Genomic DNA, 18,377 nt, shown 5'->3' on the forward strand with positions numbered 1-18,377 from the left:
TCTTTTAGTGAAGTAACGCAAACTCACTGATTTTTAAGAGATATTGCAAAATTTGTAATTTTGCCATACAAAAACTTAATAATTCTGAGGATGGCAGTTTACTAACAGTCATGACTAACAGCTACTGAATATTACAACTGCATTTTGTCTTCAACTCTCCTTAAAGCTAAGGATGTGTATAATTTTGAAATAACAAACTTGATGTGGCGACGAAAATACCATCAAATTTGGTATAAAGATCATCACCAAAAAATCAGATTGTTGCAAAAGCACAAAATTTGGAAAAAAACATCAAATTTTAGAAAAAAAGGACACTGAATTTGGCAGTAAATGACAATGAATTTGGCTGAAGAACACCACAGAATTTGGCAAAAATAAATAACACCAAAGTAGGCAAAAAATTACATGACTTCGCAAAAAAGTACCAAATTGGCAAAAAATCACAGCAAATTCATAAAAAAAGGTAATAAATATGCAAAACAAAAAATATCAACAAATTTGGCAAAAAATTACTCTGAATTTGCAAAAAAAACACTTTGGCAAAAACACTGAATTTGACAAAAAGTAACACTGAATGTAACAAAAAGTAACACCTAATGTGGCAAAAGTTTCAAATAATTTGGCAAAAATAACAACATTACAAAAATAACACCAAATTTTACTAAAAATAAAATCGAATTTGGCACAAAATAACACTGACTTTGGCCACAAAATAAAATTATTTTTTCCTGTCCCTAGTAATAAGCACATACGTAGATAAACTGAGGGTAGTGGATGTATACGGACGAGTTGCGTCTCACCTTGGTGCAACAGATTTAAATGCAAAATCCTCTCTGTGGCACAGTAGGCAAACGAACAAATGAAGTGAGATACTAGAGGACATAATACAGGAACTGGACCTCAATGTTTTAAATCTAGAAGGCCAGCAGAGTACATTCAAAGGACGAGCAGCTGAAGCCACCAACATATGATGTCACTTTAGCAAATTGCATGGCAGCTCCTGAGATAAACAGTTGGCAAGTGCTCGAGTACCAAACATCCATGACCATAATGCAGTTGTCATTGAAGGGGAAAGTGGCCACAATAGAGGGTGACAAACGGAGGAAAACATTTTTGGGTTAGAAATCAGGGCCGCGCGGGATTAGCCGAGCGGTCTAAGGCGGTGCAGTCATGGACTGTATGGCTGGTCCCGGCGGAGGTTCGAGTCCTCCCTCGAGCATGGGTGTGTGTGTTTGTCCTTAGGATAATTTAGTCTAAGTAGTGTGTAAGCTTAGGGACTGATGACCTTAGCAGTTAAGTCCCATAAGTTTTCACACACATTTGAAGATTTAGAAATCGGGAAAATACGCTGGAATGGTTTTGTTACCTATATTTCAGCATTTCTAATGGAATTGCTTCTAGAACATATAGAATTCAGTGCACAGTTACTAACTGAACTGTTGCAAAGAGTACAGGGCATTTAAATTCCTAAGAAAAAGGTAAACAGTCTGGCTACAATCTCTTGGAGCCCAGAATTTTCCATGCTGAGCAGAAAGGTAAGGTCAAGAAGAGCAGTGTGTTAACGTACTTCAGGGCAAATGGAGTGCAATGCAAGGCTTCATTAATACAGGACAGTTAAGATGCACTACAAAACATTGCTTCAGGAAATTAAAAGAATACACTGGGAGAAGTTTCTATGAAGGCAACTGCAATTTGGCAAATGGGGCAGGCCATTGTGGGCTCCACTGCCAGTATGTGGGTGCATCACCCAAATATTTGCATCAAGTGGGATGTAACATCACCATCACACCAGTCTGTGAATATGGGGAAGACAACCAGACTGCGATCTGCAAGCAGTTGTAAGTGACCAAAACTTGTGGACTGCAGTTAATATCATTTCACATCGAGTATCTAAAAGGCAACTGCTTAACTTTATCTGTAAGATCAAGTGGACACTCTGAATATCAAAATAACATCAACAGGTCACAAGAATTGTTTCCTCCGTTATAGGTAATAATAGGTACATATGAATGACATTTAAAAAAAGAAAAAATGAATGAATGCTATGGCTAGCCACACAGATATGCATAGACTTAAGGATTGCTGAGGTATGCATGTACCAGTGTGGGCAATACAGAATAGTGTAGCAACTAAAGGTGTAGAAGTAGATACTTGTAGTTAGTCTACAAACTTTAAGTTATTCTGAGACTGCCAGTAGCATATCAAGTAATATGAGCTGGAAATTACTCACTTGGAACTTGGATTAATTTATTTTATTTTATGTTATTTTTAATTGATTATTATTTTCAATATTCTGTTTTATTTCTACATTAATGTTACCAGTGGTTACTATTAACATAACTTATTATTATATACATAATACAATAGAGGGAAACATTCCATGTGGGAAAAATATATCTAAAAACAAAGATGATGTAACTTACCAAACGAAAGCGCTGGCGGGTCGATAGACACGCAAACATACACACAAAATTCAAGCTTTCGCAACAAACTGTTGCCTCATCAGGAAAGAGGGAAGGAGAGGGAAAGACGAAAGGATGTGGGTTTTAAGGGAGAGGGTAAGGAGTCATTCCAATCCCGGGAGCGGAAAGACTTACCTTAGGGGGAAAAAAGGACGGGTATACACTCACCCGTCCTTCCCCCCCCCCCCCCCCCCCCCCCCAAGGTAAGTCTTTCCGCTCCCGGGATTGGAATGACTCCTTACCCTCTCCCTTAAAACCCACATCCTTTCGTCTTTCCCTCTCCTTCCCTCTTTCCTGATGAGGCAACAGTTTGTTGCGAAAGCTTGAATTTTGTGTGTATGTTTGTGTTTGTTTGTGTGTCTATCGACCTGCCAGCGCTTTCGTTTGGTAAGTCACATCATCTTTGTTTTTAGATATATATACATAATACAAAACATTGTACATCACCAGGCTTATTGAAAATATAAGACCTGTTTAGAGTTTTCAGATAACAGGTCTAAAATTTGAAGCCATGAATTGAAACTGAATTCAGATCCCACATGAGATAGAGAAGAAGTTGGTGAAAAAACAGTTTTTCTAGATGTTAGGACTCATTCTATGTGATAAAAACTAGTTGTTGCAGGATTAATCTGAGGGCTAATTGATGTAGTTGGCAGTATTAGTCAGGTTCAAATTTACAGATCTGTATGGTCTTGGGGTCCAAAGGAAGTAGGTTATTGAGTTAATAATCACATTAATCATATTCATATTTGTGGGATAGCCACTGATCAGAGATGCTTGATCAGAGTGAAGCACTAATTAAATAAGTGCATTTTAACCATCGGAACAAAGTAAGTGTTCTCTGAGTAAGTGGACCGAAGTTGAGATAGGATGAAAATAATTATACAGCATCTTCTAGAAATATTTACATTGTGCTGAATATTGTTTCTGAAGAAATATATGGACAAAAAATTTGAGTACTGTCAACTGAACCTTAGTAATAATAAGTATGGGTAGAAAATAGAAAGTTTCTATATGAATAAAATTGAGCATAAGGTTGCTGATATTCATAGGTAACTCAGTTGTGTGTGAGAAGTGCAATTGTTTGCTGCACTTAGGACAATATTTTGTATTTTTCAATATTTTCTGTTGTTATAGACACTGAATAAAATTGTTTCACGTTGAATTCTTCTAGTTTTTATTAACTAAACTTTTGTAGGACCTCCCTAAATTTTGCTGCATCAATTGTTTTGTTTTGTTCCATTCAGATGAGGGAGCCTCGGGAATGGATTGGAATGAGGAAGAAACTACAACACTTACAACAAGCAAAAAAGAATATGACTGTGTTATTTGCAACCAAACATCACCCAGCACTGAAGAAAAACCAATGGGCCAGGTTGTGCTAGTGCAGGTATGTAAGATGGTGGCAATGGATGTGCATGGCTATCTACGTATCTTGGTGTGATTCACTTCAAAGTAAGTTTGTAAGGAATGAAATGTGCTTCAGAGTTTTCAATAAAATTAGTTGGATGAAAATGTTACATGTAGTGCTAGTGACCCTAAATATTTATACTGGGTGTTACAAAAAGGTACGGCCAAACATTCAGAAAACATTCCTCACAGACAAAGAAAGAAAATATGTTATGTGGACATGTGTCCGGAAACGCTTACTTTCCATGTTAGGCCTTGGGAGAGCCAGTCCTGACAAAACTCTACCATCTGGTGAGCAAGATGTATGAGACAGGCGAAATTCCCTCAGACTTCAAGAAGAATATAATAATTCCAATCCCAAAGAAAGCAGGTGTTGACAGATGTGAAAATTACCGAACTATCAGTTTAATAAGTCACAGCTGCAAAATACTAACGCGAATTCTTTACAGACGAATGGAAAAACTACTAGAAGCCGACGTAGGGGAAGATCAGTTTGGATTCCGTAGAAATATTGGAACACGTGAGGCAATACCGACCCTACGACTTACCTTACAAGCTAGATTAAGGAAGGGCCAACCTGCGTTTCTAGCATTTGTAGACTTAGAGAAAGCTTTTGAATACTCTCTTTCAAATTCTAAAAGTGACAGGGGTAAAATACAGGGAGCGAAAGGCTATTTACAATTTGTATAGAAACCAAATGGCAGTTATAAGAGTTGAAAGACATGAAAGGGAAGCAGTGGTTGGGAAGGGAGTGAGACAGGGTTGTAGCCTCTCCCCGATGCTATTCAATCTGTATATTGAGTAAGCAGTGAAGGAAACAAAAGAAAAATTCGGAGTAGGTATTAAAATCCATGGAGAAGAAATAAAAACTTTGAGGTTCGCCGATGACATTGTAATTCTGTCAGAGACAGCAAAGGACTTGGAAGAGCAGTTGAACGGAATGGATAGTGTCTTGAAAGGAGGATATAAGATGGACATCAACAAAAGCAAAACGAGGATAATGGAATGTGTCCGGAAACGTGGACGATAAATAGTTTAGACAAGTCAGGTGATGCTGAGGGAATTAGATTAGGAAATGAGACACTTACAGTAGTAAAGGAGTTTTGCTATTTGGGGAGCAAAATAACTGATGATGGTCGAAGTAGAGAGGATATAAAATGTAGACTGCCAATGGGAAGGAAAGCGTTTCTGAAGAAGAGAAATTTGTTAACATCGAGTATAGATTTGTGTCAGGAAGTCGTTTCTGAAAGTATTTGTATGGAGTGTAGCCATGTATGGAGTGAAACGTGGACGATAAATAGTTTAGACAAGAAGAGAATAGAAGCTTTCAAAATGTGGTGCTACAGAAGAATACTGAAGATTAGGTGGGTACATCACATAACTAATGAGGAGGTATTGAATAGAACTGGGGAGAAGAGGAGTTCGTGGCACAACTTGACTAGAAGAAGGGATCGGTTGGTAGGACATGTTCTGAGGCATCAAGGGATCACCAATTTAGTATTGGAGGGCAGCGTAGAGGGTAAAAATCATAGAGGGAGACCAAGAGATGACTACACCAAGCAGATTCAGAAGGATGTAGGTTGCAGTAGGTACTGGGAGATGAAGAAGCTTGCACAGGATAGAGTAGCATGGAGAGCTGCATCAAACCAGTCTCAGGACTGAAGACGACAACAACAACAACAACTTTAAGAGTTCATTACTCTTCATGTATAACACTCAGGACGATATTGTTTAACACCAACACTGTTTGACATTACACTAAGTGTTAGTATACATTATATTTGACAATATTATAGAAAGGATAGATTGCTACTCACCATAATCAAAGATGTTTGGTTGCGGATAGGCCCAACAAAGAGACTGTTAAGCAAGTTAGCTTTCAGCCAAAAGGCCTTCTTCCACAACACATTCACACACACACACACACACACACACACACACACACACACACACACACACACACACGACCACTGCCTCTGGCTGCTGAGAACAGCAATTTTTTTATGATCTCAGTTATGAAGACACATTTATTTTTCAGTACTATTATCTGAGACATTGTGTGTCTAATATCACTCAAACTGTGTCGGGATCCTCTCAACATTCATAGAATTATTTTATGCCTCATTTTTTATAATTTGAGATATGTGTGAGGAATTTTTAAAAAATTCTTATGCATAATCATTATTTTTTAATGGCCATTAATAATGATTTGTAGTATACTCCGCACTATATAATGTGAGGCTCATCATCATTCTACAGAGAGAAATCTGACTTAGTTTGAGTGATAGTAGATGCATGATGTCCCAGATAGTGGTATTGAAAACTAAATGTGAAGGAAAAATCCATCATGTAAACAAATTGTTTTAGAAATTAAACCATTACAGATAAGTAATACAGTTTATACCACTGCAAATGTGATGCAATGTGGCATAAAATAGCAACGTCCTAAGTGTTGTCGATTAAGAGTAATGCACTCTGAAGGTATGGGATGTAAATGCTATCTGCTCGTGAGGAGGTCCACTTTAATGTGTAATCACGCACTTTTGTATCATAGACTACATTAATTTCATGAGACAGGAATAAATGATTAAAAAAGAAGTGTACATGACAAGCTAAAGTTTTTGAGTGTGAATAGTGCTAAACATAAAGATGAATACCTTAAATGAGAGGCCGGCAAACAAAAGGAGAACCAAGAATACAGATGATAAAATAGCACTGGTCAAATGCAGTGTCAAAAATTTTAATATCTACTCTAATTATAATTTTCAGTAATTACATATTCTGTAGCATTTCATTCATTGTTACCTGAGCTCGAGTGTTAATATGTAGTGTAATCCATTTTTTTTTTTTTAATAATAAGCCAAAATGTTTCAGGCAAGCAGTGTCCTGGCACATAAACGACGAAGTGCGGAACCAGCTTTCTTCCCCACATGTGATGAGGAAAGGCAGAGCTTGCGAAGGGATGACAACTTCCTTGGCAGTGAATTTGATCGTCGTGTCGAAGATCTGAATGCACAATTTGACTGTGTAAGCATCCCAACTATTTTTAGATAGGCAAAAATGTAATATTTCAAATGACTAATTTCTGAGTAGTACACTCTGGCTTTGTGTAGTTATTTCAAAACAGAGAGAGACAATGTGCTGTTATTTGATGTGATCTGTGTTTAGGAATGGCAGAGTTATACATTTGAATGAAACTTGGTTACACATAGTTGTGTTTGAATACTTGTATCTGACCATCATTTATTGGTTATAAACTCGTGGCTGCCAGCTATTACAGTTTGTCCATAATTGTTATAGCTTTATTGTCTTCATAAAGAGTCAAGGGAAGTTACTAAAAAATAATGAAAATAGACATTTCACAAACTGATGTTTTACAAAAAATCAAAAAAGGTGCTGTTCATATTTTGCGAATCATAGGCTACTAAAATGTTTTATAGATTTTAATGATTTCCTTCCTGAGTACGCAGTAAACCTGTCTACAAATGATTTCCAAAGTAATGTTTGCACTGAGTTCGAAACATGTTCTGCAACATTTTTCACAGCTGGTACAGGACCTACTGATATTTGCAAGATGTTGGCATCATAAAAACAGTGTCCCATGACTGTGTTGGTACAAATTAAAGAAACATTGTCCCTGGCCTGCTGCCACCAATTGCCGCTATGCAGCTCTTGTGTTAACTTTTGCTCTGTCTGTAGTGTTACATGTTGTCTTTACATGTGTTCCTTTACAAAATGGAATCACTCTCGCTCGCCTCTGGAGTGTTCAAGAGTCACAGTTACCAAATATTAAACAGAAGCGTGACTCCATATCAAAAAATGCCGCATTGCTTCGCACCAATGGCAGTGTTGAAGGGGGGGGGGGGAGATTAGTCTCTCATTTTCCGATCCCACAGTGATAACAGGATTTGTTATCTATTTTAGAAAAATTGGTCATCAGCAAGTTGTGTGAGGGCGGAGGATTATGATGCTTTTCATTTTTTATGAAGCGGAAATAGGAGTATGCAGAAGATGGCAGTCAGTAGTAGAGGTGGATGTGGCAGGAGGATCATCAACTGCAGATTCCTCAGTCACATTCATTGGAAGTGTGGGTGACATTGAGACTGAAGTAGTTTCCTTCATTGAAAATCATAGTTCGGATTAATTTTAGTATGAAAATAAAAATAAATATAGGGTCAGTTAATATATCTTCTTTATTTGGGGTCAGAAAATGTCTGAAATATAGCATTTAAAGACCTAAATCAGGTTTCTAATTTTTAAATGTTTGTAGCAAAAGATTGTTTATATCGTGTACAGCACCTGACTGCCTTGGTAAGAGTTGAAGGATAGGAAATGGAAGCCACAATCGAGATGGGAATGAGGCAGGATTGTCACTTATCACCAATGTTAATCAGTCTGTAAATTGAGCAAGCTGTGAAGGAAACCCAAGAGAAATTTTGGAAGGGAAACAAATCTCAGGGATAAGAAATAACCTGTTAGTTTGCAAGTGACATTGTGATTCTGTCAGAGATAACTAAGGAAGAACAGTATAAAGTATGTACTTACTTGTTACTTATTAGGTTGGCTGTACAAACTTGAGTCTGTCTTTGGCCTCCCCAGCCTCCTCCATCTGCCCCAAGATATGTGAACTCTTTTGCCCATTAAAAGATTTGCCATCTACATATAAAGGTCTGTCATTATTCTCTCTGCTCACTGTGATGTATTTGGTCATATCCATATTCACATTCAAGCCTGCTCTCATTGCCACTTCCATTAACACTCTTCATATCTGAAACAGAGCCTGTGCATTCTGTGCTATTAAAACTGCATCTTCTGCTTAGACCTGGGTATTGATCCTTCTACCCAGCTGAGTTCTTGTCTCCAGGCTTATTACCTTTCTCGCTGCTCTATCCAGAACCAGATTAAACAGAAGCAGGGAGGGACACTCTCTCTGTCACACTCTAGGATTTAAAATACAGACGGAAAGTATCACAAAAAGCATTTCTGAAGAAAAGGGATATTTGTTAACATTAAATATGAATTTAAATGTTCGGAAGTCTTTTTTGAAGGTATTTCTGAAGAATGTAGCCTTGTTTGGAAGAGAAACATGAATGATAAACTGTTCAGGCAAGAAGAGAATAGAATCTGTTGAAATATGGTACTACATAAGACTGCTGAAGATTATATGGGTATATTGAATAATAAATGAGGGAGTACTAAATCAGATTAGGGGAAAAAAGAAAGCTTGAGTAAAGGAAGGTATCAGTTCATAATACACATCATGAGGCATCAAGGAATTGTCAAATTTGTTAATGGAAGGAAATATGGGAGATAAAAATTGTAAAGGGAGACAAAGACTTGAATGCGGTAAGCAAGTTCAAGTTGATGCAGGTTGCAGGAGTTGTGCTTAAATGAAAATGCCTGCACATGATAGACTAGCATGGAGAGTTGCATCAAACTAATCTTCAGACTGAAGACCATGACAACAACTTATATATTAAAGTACCTTAAAGCTGAAGTTACTTGTATTCAGTAGTTGCATACCTCCCCCCCCCCCCCCCTCTCTCTCTCTCTCCTGCTCACTGCTTCCTCACCTATTGTTTCCCTTTTTCCACCTCCAAGTGGAAGGGAAAATTAAAGTAAGTGATATTGTATGTATGAAATTTGAAGCAAATGTGTATTTTATGTGCAAAGTCTGATTCAGTACCTCCTTTACAGAGTTCGTGGCAGTTATCTGTAAATATAGGCTGGGATGGTGGTGTCCATATCCAGACTTGCGGCCACCATCTACATCTCGACTGCCTGAAATCATATCTACAATCTTTACGCAACCAGCAGCGGCAACAAAGTCTTGCAGTAGACAGGTAAACTGGTGTTCATTCTACCATCTAAAATTTGTTGTGGAAATGGAAAAAAATGTTTGAGCATTTTTAATGTGTCTGTCATTCAAGCATTGAGTAAAAATTATGTGCCAGAGAGATTTGTTTCAGTCTGTATAGTCAACTTTATATTTCCTAAACAAGAGACTCATGCTGCCCTCATATCGCACCCTCACCTGCCAACTAGTTTATGGGCCACTTAAAGCAAACCTTCCCTGCAACCAAAAATTCTAAACCAATCATTGATGATACATTAGTGTTCCAGACATAGGACAGAGACTTCACTCTTCCAGATCTGTAATACTTTCTCTTCTATCTGTTTCACCTGAGATCCTTTGGCCCAGTGAGCTATTTTCTTGCAGATGTTGAGCTCTACATCTATACCTCCCATCCCTTCCACAACAAAAGTCTCCACTGTTGTCTTCTTGGCTATGGATGACTGATTTACCATGATGAGCATAACCTCTGCCAGTGTACTTGAAACCTTCCTAGGCAGGCACTAGCCTGTAGACTTGATCATTAACCAGGCACGTACGTGTGTGTGTGTGTGTGTGTTTGTTTTCAGATAATTATACATAACTTCTTCTTTTTTTTCTTTATAACTTGCTGATGTTCATTTTAAAAATATAGAATTTATTATTTTTTGCAGAGGTGAATATTGGTGTCCACTGTGTCGACAGTTAGCTAATTCGGTGCTGCCTCTTTCACCGCAGTTGGGAGAATGTTCAGCAATTGTGCGGTCACGACCTTCTAGTCTTTTGGTGTCAGTGGCAGAACTTACTGTCTTTTTGAAGGATATTCAGCCAATTAATTTAGTATGTATTATTAATAATATATTTTGATATTTGAAATAGATTTGAAAATCATTTTTGAAAGCATGTTTTCAAATGTTACATAACGTAACTTGTTTTGATTAGATGTCTCTGGGTTTCCAGCTGAGTTAATGATGCCACTTTTGTTCACAATATTTTGATTACTGACCTACTTGTGTTCTTCACTTAAAGATGACACTTATGCAGGTCACAAAAATATTATACACAAAAGTGAAATCTTCAATTCTGCTGGAAATCTAAAAATATAACGCAGTAAACCATGCTGAGACTACCTCATAACTAGTATTGTTTGACATGTGTAGAAATGTCACCTTTGTACTAGAGTCTGTCATCTATAATGAAGATAATACCGTGAAGCAAATTTCGGTTAATAATGATGCATAATTGTAGAGACAGCCATATAACTGTGAAAGGAGTTGGATATTGATAAGCAAACAATTTGTTAGTTTTGAACTGGTACTGATCTTTGGCATGGAAAATGTTTCCTTGTGCGGTGTTGCAGATTTCCGCGTGAAATGCTTACCCAAGTCCAGAAAAAAGAGAGAGAGATTCACCGTGTATTTTTGTCTAAGATTTCTTTATTTAATTTCCTTGTATTTATAAAGTTGACATAAATGAAAAATTATGCCCCCCTTCCAATAATGTGTATTATTTGTTGAGAGTTAATGATATTGTTGTGAAATTTATCTGATAGTGCTAAACATAAGCTGTCCCTAATTTTCAAATGCGTACTGTAATGATAATTTGTTTCTTCTATTTTCTTTAAGATGAAATTTTAATAAGCACACTCCTTCTTTCTTTAGAAATCTTCAAATATTATGGAAGCTATGGGAAAGTCTATGGAAGACATGACAAATAGCACACATCACAAATTTAAACAAAAGAGTCATTCTACTACACCAGAAAGTCTGTTTCTTTTTGTTAATTCTGTAGCAAGGACAAATTTAGAAATTGAGCTTGTTCAAAGAGGAGGTTCTTTGGTTTTAAATCCTAACATGCCACCAGGAGCCTCTAACGCAAGTCCGGCAGGTGGTGCACAGTTTCAAGATGTTCTGACAACTCTTATACCAAAGAGATCGTGCGTTGGTGAGTCCTCCTTATATGCTATATTTCACTATTGTATGTAATAGTATGGTTGGTGAACCTCATAGCATGCTGGAGAAAGCAGAAACTGTTGTCACATGATCAAATGTGAAAATTAGTAAGAACTGTGAATTTATGAAATTGGATTCTGTGTTGCTTTTCACTGTTAATGAATTAAGGAACTAATATAGACTCAAGCTAATAATATTTGCCATTAAAAGATTATGAGAGTTTTTACAGTTAGTCCATAGAACAATAACGGATAGTGTTCATATCAGTTTATCATTATTTATAGCCTCTGATGAACACTTCTTTAAATATTACATTTGTTTAATGTTACTGTTGTTTTGTTGAAATATTTTCATCGTTATCATGTTGAAAACAATCTGCATTAAAGATTGTTGAGTGTCCTACATCTCACTCATTGGTAACAAATGGAAAGTACTTAATTTACGCTGATGCAGTAGTAGTAGCAGTAGTAGTTGTAGTAGTAGTATTCAGTCCGAAGAACAGTGTGATGTTCTTCACACTAATCCTCTTGTGCAAGATCTGTCTGCATAAGTACTGAATAACTACTGAACCTTATATCCATTTGAACCTGCTAATTGTATTACCATATTTTATCACATAAGCTCCTCTCTCATATATTCCCTTTCCCAACGATTTTTCATCATTAAAAAATTAGTATTGTCACGCATAATCCTCTCTCTTGGTTCATTCTTACTGGAGTGGCCTTCAAATGACTTAACAGTGGACACAGTGATACTTGACATAAAAAATATTTCCATTGTCACAACATACCATAAATTTGAGAAGAAAAGTTGCAGACATATTTCTAGGTCAGTTTATTGCAAGTCATCATAGTGTTGAAATATTCAAACTACACGGCAAGATTTAAATTACATGTGTTATCTTACGCTGATACAGGTGGAATAAAAGCTGCATGAAGACGTTTCTCCATTGATCCTAATTCAATACGGCATTGGCAGAGACAAAAAATAAATGCATGGCTTCAAAGCCAAGCTCCAAATCTTTCCATGGGCCTAAAACAGGGAAATATCCCAAAACTGATAATGATGTAATTGCACATGTCAGTGAACTTCGGAATGATGGTTGGGCTGTCTCTTACGAAATGATTCAGAACAAAGCTCACAGCATAGCTGCCATGTTCAACATTGACAGAAAGGATTTTAAAGCAAGCATTGGTTGGGTGATTTGTTTTATGAGATGACAAAATCTCAGTCTACAAAGGAGAACATCTTTGTGCCAGCGTTTACCCCAAAACTACACAGATAAGGTAATCAAGTTCCATCATTACATAATACAAGTGTGACAGCAATATGACTATTTGCTCTCCCGGGTTGGTAACACTGACCAAATGCCAGTGTTTTTTTATTTGCTGTTTAACACCGCTGTTGCTCCAACTGGTTCAAAAAGTGTCCTTGTGAAGACAATTGGAGTGGAGAAACTAAGATGCACAATGATGATGTGCATTACAGCAGATGGTAATAAACTTCCACCATATGCCATCTTTAAAAGGAAGACATTACCAAAGGAGATTACCCCACATGTAATTCACTTATGAGTTCAGGAAAAGGGCTGGATGGCAGCAGATTTGATGGTGAATTGGTTGGAGAGTGTCTAGGGGAGACGACCAGGGGCATTATTACAAAAGAAGTCCATTCCTGTCCTAAACTGTTTCTGGGATCACCTTGTGTAAGCTGTAAAGGAGAAAATGAAACAGATGAAGTCACATCTTATCATCCCTGGAGGTTTAATGCCCATTCTTCAACCTTTAGATGTCATTGTCAACAAACCTTTCAAAGAACATCTTAAGACGCCAGTATTCAGAATGGATGGCGGTGGGATCTCATCAGCTGACTCCAGGAGGCACAGGCAAGATAAGGAAGCCATAAATGCTGACAATGTGCAAGTGGATAATCTGATCATGCCAGAAAATTAGTGTCGATATTGTTACAAAAAAGTGGGAAACTGGAATTTCTTGTGCCGTTGACAGTTCTAAGGGCATGTTGTGGACTAGTGAAAATGATGATGATGATGATGATGATGATGATGATGATGATGATGATGATGATGATGATGTGTTATCTGACCCAGAAAATATTGATAATAGTGATGAAAGTGAGGCAGCAGCATAGTGAGAGAAAAGAAACAATGCATTGCTGCTCTTCATTGTAGGCATAATGAAAGCATGGTATGAATCCATTTATTTTGTATTAATTGAAAATAAATACCTATAGGTACCACTTTTTTCACAAATTACCATAGAAGAGAAATTTGTTAACATCTAGTATAGATTTAAGTGTCAGGAAGTCGTTTCTGAAAGTATTTGTATGGAGTGTAGCCATGTATGGAAGTGAAACATGGGCGATAACCAGTTTGGGCAAGAAGAGAATAGAAGCTTTTGAAATGTGGTGCTACAGAAGAATGCTGAAGATAAGGTGGGTAGATCACGTAACTAATGAGGAGGTATTGAATAGGATTGGGGAGAAGAGAAGTTTGTGGCACTACTTGACTAGATGAAGGGATCGGTTGGTAGGACATGTTTTGAGGCATCAAGGGATCACAAATTTAGCATTGGAGGGCAGCGTGGAGGGTAAAAATCGTAGAGGGAGACCAAGAGATGAGTACACTAAGCAGATTCAGAAGGATGTAGGTTGCTATAGGTACTGGGAGATGAAGCAGCTTGCACAGGATAGAGTAGCATGGATAGCTGCATCAAACCAGTCTCAGGACTGAAGACCACAACAACCACCATAAATATAACTTTCACGCACCTAATACATCATTTCCCTTCCCTTCTGAATTCCGAGAAGTACCACTGTACTGCTCACATAATTTTCTCCCTAGTGTTTTAAAGAAACTTGAAGTTTTGTGTAATATCTGACTTGTTCCCTAAAATTTCAAGGCAACAATTTTAATGGGTTTTCAGGATGGCTGGCACATCCATGTACTGTTGGATTTTTCCTCTACCCTCCTCTCTCTTCCCCCCAACACCCCCCCAACCCCCCACCCAACCCCCCACCCCATCCGCTCACATACTCTTGTCAATTTAGTTTAGTTTTTTCTTCTATTTCTTGTGTTTTAATTCACAGTTTTATAACATTTCACCATTTTTCAAGTTATCTTGCTTGGTGTGAACAAATTTGATTGTGCGGGTGATCGTAGGTAAGATTGGGAGAGGGTGAATGCTATTTTATCACAGATTGCTTTTTATATATTTGATCACATTTACATTTTAACCGCATTTGTTTCTACTAATCATAGTACAGATGCTGATAACAACATTATTGAGTGCCCTTAACCCACCCCACAAATACTTATTCAATTTGATCCTTGGTCTCCCTCTAGATTACACCCCCCCCCCCCCCCCCCCCACATGTTCCCTCAGTTACAGATTAATTTGTGAAGCTTCTGGATGTATCGTATCAACCTAACCCTTCCTTTAGCTGAATAGTTTTGTTATATCCCTGGTGCAAGATATATATTTTGTCAGTGAAGTTACTGGTTTGAATTTGGTGAATTACAATACAAGACAAGTGCTATTTAAAATGCAAACAATTTGCTGTTAGTAATACCCTTCTGTATTTTCAGTACCACTTCTACATGTCTTGGCAGTACATTCTAGAGTGTTGGTCTCCTGGCCAACATGGAAAATATGGCAGCAAGTAGCCGGAGTTCCAGATTCAAACAGTGATCCTTTAGCTCTGTTACCAGCTGAAAGGACAGTTCCTTTACTGCTACATGATCCTTCTGCTCTGCTTACTCAGTTTGTCCTCCTCCTTCCACTGCATCTGGATCAAGGTTAGTAGTTTGTCTTTTGTATAACTGAAACTGCATTTTTCATGCTTGTTAGCCAAGTGATGTAGCGCACTTATTTGTATATCAGTTGATAATATATAAGAGAGGAAGCTTGAGTGAAAAATGGAGACCACAAGCAGCTAATATTGTTGGGATGCTTCATGAAAGTACTAATTGACAGATAATTTTAATTAAGTTTTAAACATAGAATAGAGTGGAATTGCTTAGCTGTGAATGAATATGGGTGTGTGACTCAGAGGGTTTGGGGTTATGGGTGGTGGGAATTGCCAGTGAAATGATTTGCTTTGAACTAAACACCTAATATCAAAGGACTGGATAGGCAAGTGTGGCAACATTTGTTCCTGTAATGGTGCTATTCAAAGTTCCAAATGCTCAAGATGTGCAGTAATTACCTAGCAGCTACTTCAGTGTGTAAGACTAGTACGATGTGTGACATAGAAGGTTTTATTTGAAAATTGAATTTTGTGCAGTAATTAAATATTTTAATTTGAAGTTGACAGATTGAAACAATGAGTTTAAACAGGGTCCTTGATTCAGAAATATTGGAGGTTAGAGTTCCCATAGAAAATATTTAAGAACAATCATGATGGAATAATGAAAGATCACAAAATTAATGTATCCAAGATAGTAACAGACTACACCTGTTGTGAAGATAGCCTTTGTCAGTGTTGAGAGAGGAATGAGTTGTGAACATCGGAAGGGAGGCTGGTTCGAAATGAAAAGAGAGGATTAAAAGAAACTCATATATTCTGAAACTTACGGAGTACATGAGGGCCTCTCCAGGCTGGACTGCAGGGCCATCTGGCAGTCTGGGTGTTTGCAAAACGTGAAAGTAGGTAGGAGAAAGGTGGTTCACATTGGAACTAGTTGGGGGCAGTCGGAGAGAGCTGAGATAGATGGAGACAAATGGCACAAGGCCATGTGCTCCAACGAACAGCTGGAAAACAAGAGTGTCTGCTCTTCGTGAAAGCTCATTCGAGAGAGAGGAGAGAGAGACACTTCGCTGTCCTCTCCCTCTCAGGATGCAGCCAATAGCAACCACATATCCCCTTTCTCATGCCTCCCTATTGGCTAGCTGGTGGTGTGTGGACTTTTAGTGCATTCAGCAGAGGTCTGAAAGTTCAATCTGCCAGTGGCTTTGACCAGAATCATTTCTGTCATGAAGGGTAAGGCCAGTTGGTCACATAGACACTGCAAGATTCACGCTATGATCCAAGCCTGTAGAATACATGCAGCTACATGTATGACAGAAAATTTTAAAATGTCAATAAATTGTCAACAAATTAGACCTGATAACCCAAACTGGCTATGCACCCTATGCAGTAGTTTGTACCGTTGGCATTTCAGTTTAAGAAGTACCTTATGCATAACAAATATGACATATACGTCATAATTGCCAAATTTTGACAGCAAAAGTTACAGCGAAGCACATTTCAGTACAGAGTTTAACAGTGTTACATGCAACTGTTTCACTCGGACTCATTATCACAGATGGAAGATTGATCCACCATCACACTAAAGGAACAAATTACTATTCAAAACGTATGAGAGTTCACTAATACAGGTCAAGACTGATTGGTCTGGTTGGAAAGTGACTGACATATTACTTGGGGAAAGGCAGAATCATATCCGGTTCTTATTCTACTTCACTATTAAGTCATTTGGAAGAGTTGACTATGGTAGGGAGATTGCTCCCTTTAATTTGATTTGGTTCCTGTTTGAATTGTGTACTGTGAAGTAATATTAGTGAAACAAGAAAGTGACTCTGCCAGTGAAATAACTGGCAAGTTTTGCCACAATATACAGTGCTTACAGGATAATAGAAATTGGAATTTTGCTGGTCAAGTATATAGCTATCAGAAGTGAATGCTGGGAAATAATTTTTTCAGCAGTTATTGTGACATTTTTTCCAGGTTTTTCAGTCTACCCTCATATTGGACTTAGAGGACATCCTAAGCTGTTCAAAAATAGTAAGCAAACTCTGTATGAAGTAGCTAAATTCATCTGAGGAGATTACTACCTTTCAAGTGCAGATAAAAAGTAAAATGCACAATCCTACTCGTTGTGATGCCTGTGAGTTATTTATGCTCATAGTGTGCAAGTGCTACTAGCCATTGAAACATAATTTTTGAATGTAGGGAAGCTGCTGCAGAACAATGTACAGTGCCTGTTCTTTTGTATGTTGCTGCTCGGTGAAAGCCTTGGAAAACACTAGGATAGAATGGATACTAATTTGTTCCAGCTAGATGCTGCTGGTACTTTTTTGAACAAGTAACCTCTTCTCAGAACCATTCAAATACAAGCCATGCCACATATTATGGGATGCATCAATCACATCCTTGTGTGGACACATCTCTCTCCCAAGAGGCTGTGTTAAGGTCTGCCTTAATTTGTTCTACAGAATGCTCAACGAAGATTTGTCATGCTGCTCGATGAGTGACATATTCTTCTGTTTAGTGCTAGGAGTATTCTTAACAGTGTGCTTGATATCATCCTCTTCTCTGTAACTGCAACTACAGTCAAAAGTGTTGCCTGCACCACCGCCTCCCCCACCTCCACCCCCCTCAGATGTTTATCATATCCTCAAATTTTTATCACATAATCAGTCTTGCCAACATTTTTCCCCAAAGAGCCTCAATCAATTGTGACGCCACTTGGTTTAAAATTACCACTAGCTAGTAATCATCAGCCAAGGAGTTGTGTAATGATTCTGTCATTTCTCTCCCATGAGTGTTACTTAGAAAGAACAGGTGTTGGAGATTTTTAGACTGGCATATCTCTTGCACCATCCACTTGATCTTTTCACTAATATGATACACTCAGGCATAACCTAGTATTCAGATCTGCTAGCCCTAACATTACTGCTGTAAACTGCAGCTCAGCTTTCA

At 37.8% G+C, this 18,377-nt stretch overlaps 1 protein-coding gene across 2 annotated transcripts in view; it reads left to right on the forward strand.

Annotated features, from left to right (window-relative positions):
* LOC126252102 (E3 ubiquitin-protein ligase Ubr3) overlaps positions 1 to 18,377 on the forward strand; it is a 304,811-nt gene that overhangs the window by 256,376 nt on the left and 30,058 nt on the right. For both annotated transcript variants that reach the window (XM_049952962.1, XM_049952963.1), the window contains 6 exons: positions 3,710 to 3,852; positions 6,747 to 6,899; positions 9,570 to 9,715; positions 10,380 to 10,545; positions 11,367 to 11,649; positions 15,262 to 15,471. In XM_049952962.1, coding sequence (XP_049808919.1) covers positions 3,710 to 3,852; positions 6,747 to 6,899; positions 9,570 to 9,715; positions 10,380 to 10,545; positions 11,367 to 11,649; positions 15,262 to 15,471 — 1,101 coding nt within the window. The remainder of the gene's footprint in view (positions 1 to 3,709; positions 3,853 to 6,746; positions 6,900 to 9,569; positions 9,716 to 10,379; positions 10,546 to 11,366; positions 11,650 to 15,261; positions 15,472 to 18,377) is intronic.

The sequence above is a fragment of the Schistocerca nitens genome, chromosome 4 (assembly GCF_023898315.1).
Source record: "Schistocerca nitens isolate TAMUIC-IGC-003100 chromosome 4, iqSchNite1.1, whole genome shotgun sequence".
In the NCBI taxonomy this organism is placed as follows: Eukaryota; Metazoa; Arthropoda; class Insecta; order Orthoptera; family Acrididae; genus Schistocerca; species Schistocerca nitens.